Consider the following 12,225-nt stretch of genomic DNA (forward strand, 5'->3'; position numbering starts at 1 on the left):
AAGTGAAAGAATGGCAAAAACACATTTTATTAAATGTCACCTGTTCATGCAGGTGGTTGGTATTAATTCCTGGTAGTGTTTACATTTACATTACAGCTTCAAAAATATCACAATAAATCTCTGTATCTTTTACTGAGTTTAATTATAATTTTGCCTGAATTTTTACTCAAAACACTGCTGTCTGGAGAAAAATAGGCAATTCTCTCTTGTGGTTTTATTAGGCTTATTTACTCCTTTCTTTAACAAACCACTACAACACTTTATTTTATTTATTTATTTATTACATTTATATGCAAAACATTTTTTTTGACAAATAAAATATTAGTAAAGTAAATGAAGATTATTTTGCACTTTTTTTTTCAGAGTACATCAGCAGAGCTCATTAATATTCACAATCATTCCAAATATGGACATTAAGGAGCTTCTGGTTCTATGGCTACTTTAAGGGGCAATAAATAAGATATAAATCCATTTCTGGGTCATTTTTTAACCTGATATCAGAAAACAATTTAACTTATTGAATCAATGCCATATGGCACCTAAAATTAAAATAGCAAATGACCATTCTAAATTTAGGCCAAAAATTCAGTTGTAGAAGAAGGGGATTAAATATATTTTCCACTCACAAGGTCATCATGTTCTTGAGCAAAACATTACTAAACGTCTACTGTTGTCACTTGCATAATAGTGTGTAAATGTAATTCAACAAATTATGAAACAGACTTTGATAATCATCATGACTGATAAACTGACAACAGTGATAAAAACAACGGGCAAGGCACTTCCTCTTTTTTTATTTTTTTTATTTTTTTTGACTGGCCTTTAAGATCACTATTTCAAGGTCAAGGTGTCCTAATTAACATACATTTATTTTACAAATATAAGTTAAGTAGAGGAAATTCAACAGTCTATCACTAAAATTGATTCCATATGTTCATCAACACTCAACCAAAATACTAAATGTATAAATCTAAAAACAAGACAATCATGATAAAAACCTACACACACATACACCCAGGAACAAACTGATATAGCTTGCAGAGAGTGTGGTCTCACTCATCTATTACCATTTTTATTTAGTAATTCTACTGCTGCAGATATAAAAGTATTCTATTTTTCTTTCTCCATATAGGGACTGCAAACCAAATACCAGAGTGTAGAAGCTGAAATAGGTAAGAAAAGTCAGCAGGAGTTTTGTTAACAATACTGGCCAGTGTTTATGAAACATTTTGTCTACTGTGGTAATTCCATGGCTGTTAGTGCTGCTTCAAGAGAGAAATTATATTTTGTTCGTATATATTATATTATTCATTCATTTATTTTCTTTTCAGCTTAGTCCCTTTATTAAACAAGTGTCGCCACATGGGAGTAAACTGCTAACTTTTTCAGCTTATGTTTTACGCAGCAGATGCCCTTCCAGCTGCAACCCATCACTGGGAAAAAAAACATACACACTCATTCACATACACACCCATACACTATGGTCAATTTTAGCATACCTAATTCACCAGTACAACATTTCTTTGAACTTGTGGAGGAAACCAGAGCACCCAGAGGAAACCCACACGAACATGGGGAGAACATGCAAACTCCACACGGAAATGCAAACTGATGCAGCTGAGGCTCGAACCAGCAACCTTCTCACTGTGAAGCGAATGTGCGACCCACTGCATCGCCCTATAATACGTTGTGTTATGTTAACTTAAATTTAGTTAAATTATATTTGTTTATACTTTTTACTATTATTTTAAAATTATTAGCAGTTATTATTGAAATGTATTATTACATTTTTGTATATTTTATTCATACGATATATCATTTCATTATTTGTAAATCTGACGTTTTAATTGTTTTTGTTTAACTGAATTCATTATGATTGTTTCTCTTTTAATGTTTGCTGTTATTGATTAAATTCATAATTATAAAGTGTAGATATGTGTGTGTGTCTGTGAATGTGTGTTTGTTTCAAGACAACTAATTAAAAGAACATCACTGAATCAACATTTTGCTTTACTGCAAGGAAATGTTCATTTAAGCATTGAGAAAATACACTTGATTTAGATGTGCAATTGTTTGTATTACATGCATAAAATAATGATTTGTTTAGAGTATATACATATTTTCAGAACAGTGTTTTTCTAATCAGCTACGAGCACAATGGAATTAGCACATTTCTTCTTGCTTATGAATGCTGAATCAGTCTCAAACTGTTTATTCTGCAGTATCTTAAAAAGAATTAAACATAGCTAATTGTGTTCAAAGATATTTTTTCAGTGCTCCTTGGTATGATTTTTCTTGTCATTTTTTTTAACATATAGTGGGCAAGACCTTGAAATAATAAAGGCTGTAATGTATATGATAATCTGTAATTTAAAGGTTGTCAAATATATGATAGTTTGTTCCCTTTTTTTAAACTGTTTATTTAATGAAAAATTGTATAGGCTTATAATAGGCTATATGTAGTGTTATCTATGTGTTATTCATCAGCACATGGAAGAGTCATTCTACATAAATGTTCTCTTTTGATATGGCAAAATGTCTACAATCCCTTTCTTTTTCCAACATTTAAACTTAAACAACATCAATCAATTAAAACAAGACAACAAAGATAACCTACCCTACCATAATATATATATATATATATATATATATATATATATATATATATATATATATATATATATATATATATATATATATATAATGTTTCATCAAGAATGCAAAATTTCATGAATTTAAAATAATAATATAATTAATTATTATTATTATTTAATTATTTAATAATAATTATATGTTTTTTTTTATTTGTTTCTTTTTTCAAAGCATTTAACCCAAAAATATGTTTAACATGTTTAATAAATATGTCACCAAAAATCATTTTGCTAGCTGAAACAGAAAATGTTATGGCCAAACTAAAACTCAAAATCTCTCCATAATGTATAAAAACATTCCTAACAGCGTATAAGACTTAAAAACACAGTAACACCAGTGACAAAATGAAGCACCATAATGACGCTCAGTGGGGTTACCCATAAGAAAAATAACACTAGTGACAATTTTCAGGGAAAAAAAAATGCATTTTTTACAGAATATCTGCTGTGAGGTATCAAACCACATGTTGGTGATCATGATATACACTATAAAAATGACTGCAATTTTAACTGTAAAAAACCCTGTTACAGTAAAAAATGTAAAGCATGTTTCCCTGATAAGTGTGGGTAATAATTGTAAACTGACATCCCCAGAATTTCCAGCATGGCACTTGTTTTTATGCGTTTTTGTTGACATTATTGTTTTTTAATAAATAAATGTATGATGTGTAGACTTTCATACTTCAAAACACTGATGTATAATACTATAAATTACAGAAATACGGTAGTTTACCTTAACATTTAGAAAATTAGTGTTAGCGGATATTTGATGGTTAAGTTCTGGCAACAACAGCTGCTGGTTTTTCACCATTTTTCAGACTTTTATAGTGAAGTATTAATCCATTTATATTCATTTATCATTTTTACAGTTCCCAATAAAGGAGATCACACCAGGGATGTCAAAAGCAGCAGGAAATGAAAATAAAAATGTCAAGCTTTGTTATATTTAGTGTATGTTTCTAAATCAATTTTTTTGTTAATAGGTAGCACTCCAGGAGACTACTATTACTTTTTATATCACTCACAATGATTGTTATGAATACATAAGATTTATTTTAAATGATAGAAAAATCTTTTTTTTTTTTTTTTTGCCCTCAAAATAAAGCACTTTGCTTCAGTATATGGCTGTGGGGACAAGCAGTTTTATGGTGTTTGAAATTTTACAAAAGTAATTAAACAACAAATATTGCCACATTCATGACTCAAAAGGTGTCATTGTTCAAGTAACATTTTGTCACAATATGAAATATAAATAATTTGTAAAATATTTCTGTTATTTGTAGGGAAAGACAAATGGAATGTTTTGTAGAATGACAAACTGACACATTAATTTCACCAATATCATAAGTGTCACCTTGATTCTTTTACTTGAATTGAGATTGACAATACAGTACATGCACAATGAACAAACAGAAAACAAAGCTAAATCAAAACATTTTTTTCAAGACTTCACACTTCGCTGATAATTGATTATAAAGCTTGTTTGGCATGCTGTCCCGGGAGAGAGCCCTGAGCTCATAAGATCCTCGAGCCCAGGGCTCCCTCCCGTTTGCAAGACGAGAGGGGAGTTTAAGCTCAGGTAGATCTCGAGAACTCCCCTGCTGTAGTAGTTAATGAACAGATAGTGATTGCTCTTAAGAGAGCATGTCTATGGTGCCAATTTGAATTAGTCAATTAACCTAAGTTGTATGTTTTTGGATGGTGGGAGGTAACCGGGAAACTCAGGGGAACCCCACGTGAGCATGGAGAGAATGGGTAAACTCTGCACAGAAACGTTGGCTGGCTTGTTAAGGTCTAGAATCAGTGATTTTCTTGCTGTGAGGCAACAGTGCTAACCACAGGGCCAGCATGCCACCCATCTAGGAAAGGAGGAGTAGGGGTGGAAGGGGGCACTCTTCAAAACGAAGATGGCTGTTATATGGAACTTAGGGTATTTATTGTGTAATCATTTATTGTGTAATCATTAATTGAATAATGCAGGGCTTGTCATGTTCACCACAATCCAGTACTGCTGGTGAACTACAATTTAGTCAAGAACTACAAATCCCTACATTCCATTATACATACACCAGGTTTCACTTCCACTGATCACACATGCAGCTGAATCCTGTCACCTATTGATTGTTTGGACAAATTATTCACCCTGCACCCGTTTGTTGTTACAGAGTCGTTTGTTTTTGTATGGTATGTTGTTCATGTGCTGTGTTCCCGTACCTTGCCTTAGTTTCTTGTTTTTATACTTTGTTAGTATTTTTTTTTGATACTTTGATTTTTTGGATGTCCTGTTGTTTTTCTGTTGTCTACACAATTATTTATTCATTAAATGCACTTGGATCCAACCTTTTTGTATCGTCTTTCAACGTATCATGACAGGGCCGGCTGCAAGCAATCATAAGCACGTGATCCTCTCGAAATTAGTTTATAAATAAACTTTACAAATGGTTAAGAGAAAAAACACTCGCCGTGTCTGAAAATTCAAAAGTGTACTTTTGTTCTTCTTGTTGTTTTCTTGTTTCACCCATTTTGATTTTAATACACAGGAGCTCATTTGTTCAATGCAGGCAGACATTAAGACAAAGCTTTTGTACATTAAATTCTTGCTTTTATAAAACCATGTAAAATTATTTAGCTTAATGTTCACGGTGGCCTGTCACAACATTCAATAGTTCTCAACTTAAGTTCAAGAGTGGTTAAAACAGAAATTTAAAAAATGCATTGTAACACCAGCGAACATCTAAAAAGATTTATTTGAACATAATTAGATACATTTCATACATCAGTCATTTTTTGTAAAAGTTTGGATAAAGTAAACAACAATTAATTTTAAAGGATTTAAATCCTTTAAATATAAGATATATATATATATATATATATATATATATATATATATATATATATATATATATATATATATATATATATATATATATATATATATATTCTCAAATTTGTGAACATTCACATAACTCCACCCATTGGAACAGTTTTTCACAAGAACTGAATATTACACAACTCCGCTCAGTGGGTGGGAAATAAAGTTCAATAAAAGGAACTCACCACCTCTGAAAGTGATTAATTACTTTGTCAACACGTCGCTGTAAACAAACAACTATGCTGGCGCAGATTGTTCTTCTACTTTCTTTGGCCGGTGAGTTTGGAAACTAATTTTGACAATTAAGGAACATCAAATTTGGATGTTTCCAGGACGTTTTGTATCAAAATACTGTTTTTATGTTTAGTCATTACTAATAGTTGTGTAGAAAACACTTTAATACTTGTTTTTTTGCATCTATGTTGTTATAAACAGCCATGGCAACAGCAGCTGATGATTGTCCTTCAGTGGTAAGTTGAGCAATATATCCTTATGCTCTTTATCTTTTTTTATTCATCTTTAACCAGCTATTTGTATGTGCATTTATTTACAGCCAAACTGCGGTAAATACCACCTGCCCGCCTGCACCATGGATTATAGGCCTGTGTGTGGTACAGATGGGAATACATATGGAAATGAATGCGTGCTGTGTGGGAATATTTTGTAAGGAAACCTACATGTAATTCAAGTTTGTAATGTTTGGTTTATCTGCTTGTTTTAATGTTCTCTTTAAACTGGCATTTTTGTTGCAGTAAGGAAAAGCTCAACATCATATTAATCTCCAAAAAGGGTGAATGCTGAGCCAGATCCACTCAGCTTATTTGGGATGACGTGAAGGCTGGAACTAAGTGTTGCTTTTTGGGTGTTCATCTCAAAGTGAAGAATTTGTTCCTTTTTAAAATATTCAAATCTTTAAATAAACTCTTGATATACAAGTCAGTGTTTTGTTATTTGAATTCTGATAGTGGAACCTCTGGAAAAATTAAACTATGAGTTCTAATAAAATGGTCACACTTTACAATAAGGTTCATTAGTTAATGTTAATTAATGCATTTACTAACATGAACAAACCAAAAACAATACATTTACTACTGTATTTGTTCATGTTAGTTAACATTAGTTAATGAAAATACAGTTGTTCATTGTTCAAGTTAACTCATGGTGCATTAACTAATGTCAACAAGCATGGACTTGAATGTTAATAATGCATTAGTAAATGTTCAATTATGATTAATAATGCTGTACATGTGTTGGTCATGATTAGTTCATGTTAGTAAATGCATTATCTAAGAAACCATATTGTAAAATGTTACCAATAAAATGTTGTCTTGATCAAATAAAGAGGATATGTCTATAAAGCCCTTAGTGTAGTTAAATTAAATGTTTGTGGAACAGTTTCACTTTTTTTTACAAAGTTGTTTGAAAGAATAGAGTGAACGTCATTCATGCGAGAGAAGCTACTTGTTTATATATAAACATAAATCCCTATATATAGAAATATAAGAAATATAGTAAAATACGAATTTTGGTCTATTACATCTACGAGTAAACAATCCTGTATTTTTCATTGACATTTGATATAAATATAAATGTGTATGTTCAACAGTGTAAAATGTTAAACTAATGTTAAAATAAACAGCTTATACAGCAAGAAGGGTATATTATAAATTAAGTAGCTAAATAGCAAGTTGTTTTTCAGTGACACAGATCATAACAAGGATTTGTTTTTGTTTTTTTGCTATAATGTCTCTGGAATTTGGCATCTTATTGAAATAATAGTTCATTTCTATAGTCATTTCAGACTTTTTAGAGGGTGTGAGAGGTTATATAGGGACATTCAGTTGAAGTCAAAATAATTAGCCCTCTTTCTAAAGTTTTCAAGTTTCAAGTGTTATTTAACAGAGATTTGTTTTCAACACAATTTTAAGCATATTTTTAAGAATTATATAATAATTCTTAAAATAGATAATATATTCAGCCTAAAGTGCAATTTAAAGACTAAACTAGGTTATTATGTTAAAGAAAACGTAAGAAAGCCATCGTGGTTTGTTCTGTAGACTAATTATAATGACATATTTATTATACTATATAAACTGTTTTAACTCCAGCCAAACTAAAATAAATAAGACTTTCTTCAGAATAAAAACTATTATAGGAAATTCTGTGAAAATATCCTTGGTCTGTTAAACATAACTTTGGATATCACATACAGTTGAAGTCAGAATTATTAGCCTCCCATTGAATTTATTTTTCTTTTTAATTATTTCCCAAATGATATTTAGCAGAGTAAGTAAATGTTCGAATTATTTCTGATATTTTTTCGTCTCTAGAAAAAGTCTTATTTGTTTTATTTCAGCTAGAATAAAAGCTGTTTTATTATTTTTTAAAAACATTTAAAGGTAAAAAATTATTAGCCCCTTTAAGCTATACATTTTTTCGATAGTTTACAGAAAAAAACATTGTTATACACATAACTTGCCTGATTACCCTAACCTGTTAAATTAATCTAATTAACTTAGTTAAGCCTTTAAATGTCCCCTTAAGCTATATAAAAGTGTTTGGAAAAAATCTAGTAAAATATTATTCACTGTCATTATAGCAAAGAAAAAAATAAATCAGTTTTTAGAAATGAGTTATTAAAAATTCAGAAATGTAAGAAAAAAAAAACTTCGCTCTGTTTAACAGAATTTGGGGAAAAAATAAACAGGGGGGCTAATAATTCTGACTTCAACTGTACATGCATGTGTTTTGTGTAATGCATTTCTGCCAGACCCCCTTTCACTTCTCAAACTAAACCACACAAAGATGAGGCATAATGGCAAAATAGTCTGATTGCCTTTGTACAGTATGTACTGTATGTATGTATGTATGTATGTATGTATGTATGTATGTGTTTTTTATTGGATTCACTTTAATGGAATAACATTGTGTGAAAATTACAATCTACACAATTTACCCAAACATACACAAAATGAAAATGGAAACCAACATGACTTTAAACTGACTGTTTTGTCATTGTCTCTTATTTTAGTGTGGTTTCATCTGACAAGACAAGGGGCGTCTGGCAGAAATGCAGTAACTATTACTGCACATTGAAAAAGAAAACTTCCTATTAAATCTGCTGCAGCCTGTCATTTAAATTATTAGAACATAACTTCAGCAATTTAAATGTAAGGTGTTTATCTTCATTCAATTTTAATTATTTTGTAATTATTAATTATTATTATTATTATTATTATTATTTATTTTTTGTAAACTCACTTAAAATTAAGGTCCATCTCACCTCACAACTTAACTCCCTAGTGCAAACAAATGCACACACTCTCTTACTCTTTTTCACACACACACATACACACACACACACACACACACACACACACACACACACACACACACACACACACACACACACAGAAAGAGAATACATGTTGTGAGTCGTGATGATTTAATTTCATGCTTTTGTTTTTAGCAAAATCTTAAAGACAGGTATACTTAAAATAATAACAGAAATAATAACTTAATTTATGATTAACGCCACCAATGTTTATTAAGTGTTAATTTATTCCATTAAACACAAAAATGCATTTTCAGAATATGTCCTTTCAGATTTGTCAGATTATTTAAAACATATCAAGTTGTATACTTGCAACAGCTTTTTAGAAAATGAGAGACAGGTAAAGACATTATCTAGACCAGGGATGTCCAAACTAGACCCTGGAGGGCCAGCTTCCTGGAAAGTTCAGCTTCAACTTGCTTTCACACACCTGCCAGGAAGTTTCTTGCTGCAGAGATGTATAAAGTACCAGAGACCCAGACCTAACTAAAAGTATATGTGCTCTATTAAAAAGTGACTTCAGTAGAAGTAGAAGTTGCTCTTTAAGTACCATAATTAAGTGGAAGTACTAAAGTATTCAACATTTTTTGTACTTAAGTATTGCAAGTAGTTTATTTCAAAATGTACTACTCAATTACTGAAAGTAAAAGTACAAGTACTGTTTAATGTAGTTATTAAAGAAAGCAGTCAAAAGACATCATATTGTTTTGTTTATTTTAAATATCTTTTTGGGGCACGTGATTAAGCAGAATGAAAAGAAACATGGCTTACAATATTGTTTTTCTCTCAAGCTTGAACCAAAGATCTGACAGATTATACCAGCTTTAACACACACCTTTTAAAGTTGTGTGTAACAAAAACATTCTGTAATCCACTCAAAACGCTATTGAAAGCCATTTTTGGATCGCAAATTACTGGTTATAAACGCTGTAAGGGAAAGTTTAAAACATTCTACAGGAGGACGCTGGTCACTATGGCACCCTTCATGCAGTAGCCAAGAAAAAGGTCTTTATTGTAACAAGTGTGAATCTACACTGGTCTCACGGTTTTGTATGGTTCTGATTATCATGCCATCGTTTCGGTTCAATTCAATATCTCGGTGCATTAACGATGCTTTCCATACATAATTTGATTTTTTCTTCACAACACAAGCTTTTTTTTAATTAAAATCTATAAATATATTTATATTTATATAATATTTGTAATACAATTTTGTTCTTTAATACAGCAGTAAGATATATGAACTGTACCCTTAATTTGACCTGCTCAAAGAAAACACTCTTTTTGAATGCATCAAACAAAACTCCAATACATGCACAGAAGACAGCATGAGCATTTATAGCAAATAAGCTAATGTAACCGCATTTCTCCATAGTAGTAAAATAGCAACTCGTGTACTGTGCCACCTTCATTGTAGTAACAAGTTATTTACTTGCCCTCGCCTCCTCCACCATAGTATTCTACTGCAACATCATGCAAGTAGATAAATAACGTCAGTATGTAATAACCAGTTATGATCTATTACTGAACACATATTAATAATTTTGACACCCCTAGTAACGAGTAACGATGCAGCACATAAAAAATCTATCAGAGTAAAAGTATTAAACTCATCGAAAATATGTACTAAAGTAAAAGTGGAAGTAGGAGAAAAAAAAATACTCCAGTAGAGTACAAATACAGAATTTTAGTACTTAAGTATAGTAGTAAAGTAGTTCTACTTCGTTACTATACATCTCTGCTTGCTATTATATAAGAGCTTGATTAGCTGGTTCAGGGGTGTTTGATTAGGGTTGGAGCTAAACTCTACCGTGCACTGGCCCTTTTTATCTCCCCAACAGGTTTAAAAACATAAGCAGTTCCAGAGTCATGATAAAAACTTAGATGCCAGATGCCTTATACTGCCAGATTACTTCTACTAAAACTGACTTGTTTATCAATGCTTTATTTAAAGAAAAAAAAAAAAAAAAAAATAATATATATATATATATATATATATATATATATATATATATATATATATATATATATATATATATATATATATATATATATATATATATATATATATATATTTATGACTAAAACCATTAAAGAGCAAAATGTGGTTCCAGCCTTTATGTCCCATCCTCAATAAAACAAGTGGGTCTGGCTCAGCATTTACCTTATTTGGAGATTAATATGATGTCCTTTTTCCTACTGCAACATGTTTAAAAGAATATTCAAACAAGATAAAAACTATACATTACACACTTGAATTAGGTGTACTTACAAAATTTTCGTACAAAACACACACTTAGATTTATATGTTTTTCCATCAGTACCACACACAGGGTCATACAAGTTCTTGGGGCACAAAACATGGTGCTTAGAGCAACCTGGCTGTAAGTAAAAGCACACAAAACACATTTAATGCATTGTAGTTTATATACATGAACAAATTACATGTAAAATGTTCTAAATAAATAATATAAATAAATGAATACATTATAGTTGGTAAAAGAGAAAAAAAAAGCTAATCTAAGGTTGTATTGCCATTACTGTTCATAACAACATAGGTGAAAAAACAATTGTTAAAGTGCAGTATATTCTTACACAGTTGTTGTAGTTTCAACTTTCAAGTAATGAACATCTTTCAAGTAATGAACATCATGCTGGAAACATCAAACTTTGATGTTCAGTGACTTTCAAAATTAGTTTAAACTTGCAAGCTAAACAAATCACAAGAACAATCTGCGCCAGCATCATTTTTTTGTTATTCGTTTTACAGTTATAAGTACACAATGTAATTAATCACTTTCACATGTGATAGGTTTCTTTTATTGCAATTTATTTCCCACCCACAGACCGATATTGTGTAATATTTAGTTCTTGTGAAAATATGTTCTAATGGGGGGAGTATGTAAATATTCACAAATTAAACACTTATTACTTTTTCAGTTTTTAAAACTGTGCTTGTTATTTGTTTCTTCTACAGTATCCTAACTTATATAAAAATGTACTAATAAAACTCAAATGTGTCTAATTGTATTAAAATTAGGCTTTTTGAATGTTCACTGGTATTACATTTTTAAAAATCTGATGAAGTGATTTACCTTGGTCTTATGTTTACTAATTGTACACATATTGTATATGTATGCATTACACTGCTTTATTAGTATGCATGTTCTCAGAATTAGATGCACATATCAAGATAATATTAATATTATTCATTATTATTATTATTAATAATAATAATGATAATGATATTAAATAATAATAATAAAGAATTAAAGAATTTGTTATACAAAGTTAAGCAGGGCCTAATCATGCACACTGAAAACAAAGTTTTAAAGCAAGGTAGAAATCCAAGAACTGCTGATTCTTTG

The 12,225-nt window shown here is 30.4% G+C and overlaps 1 protein-coding gene across 1 annotated transcript; it reads left to right on the forward strand.

Moving 5' to 3' along the window:
• Window positions 1–5,718: 5,718 nt before the first annotated feature.
• Window positions 5,719–6,458, forward strand: spink2.3 (serine peptidase inhibitor, Kazal type 2, tandem duplicate 3). The gene is made up of 4 exons (XM_005157207.5): window positions 5,719–5,799; window positions 5,959–5,993; window positions 6,077–6,186; window positions 6,276–6,458. The coding sequence occupies exons 1-4, from the start codon at window positions 5,763–5,765 to the stop codon at window positions 6,322–6,324; spliced, it is 231 nt and encodes a 76-aa protein (XP_005157264.1). The 5' UTR covers window positions 5,719–5,762; the 3' UTR covers window positions 6,325–6,458.
• The last annotated feature ends 5,767 nt before the right edge of the window (window positions 6,459–12,225 follow it).

This window comes from Danio rerio, chromosome 14, assembly GCF_049306965.1.
Source record: "Danio rerio strain Tuebingen ecotype United States chromosome 14, GRCz12tu, whole genome shotgun sequence".
NCBI classification, from domain to species: domain Eukaryota; kingdom Metazoa; phylum Chordata; class Actinopteri; order Cypriniformes; family Danionidae; genus Danio; species Danio rerio.

Bases quoted from the DNA above. Each gene is read 5' to 3' on its own strand.
- spink2.3 (XM_005157207.5), top strand. From the start codon at position 5,763: ATGCTGGCGCAGATTGTTCTTCTACTTTCTTTGGCCG. The intron at 5,800-5,958 runs GTGAGTTTGGAA...TGTTATAAACAG, and splicing joins TCTTCTACTTTCTTTGGCCG to CCATGGCAACAGCAGCTGAT. The intron at 6,187-6,275 runs GTAAGGAAACCT...TTTTTGTTGCAG, and splicing joins GTGCTGTGTGGGAATATTTT to TAAGGAAAAGCTCAACATCA.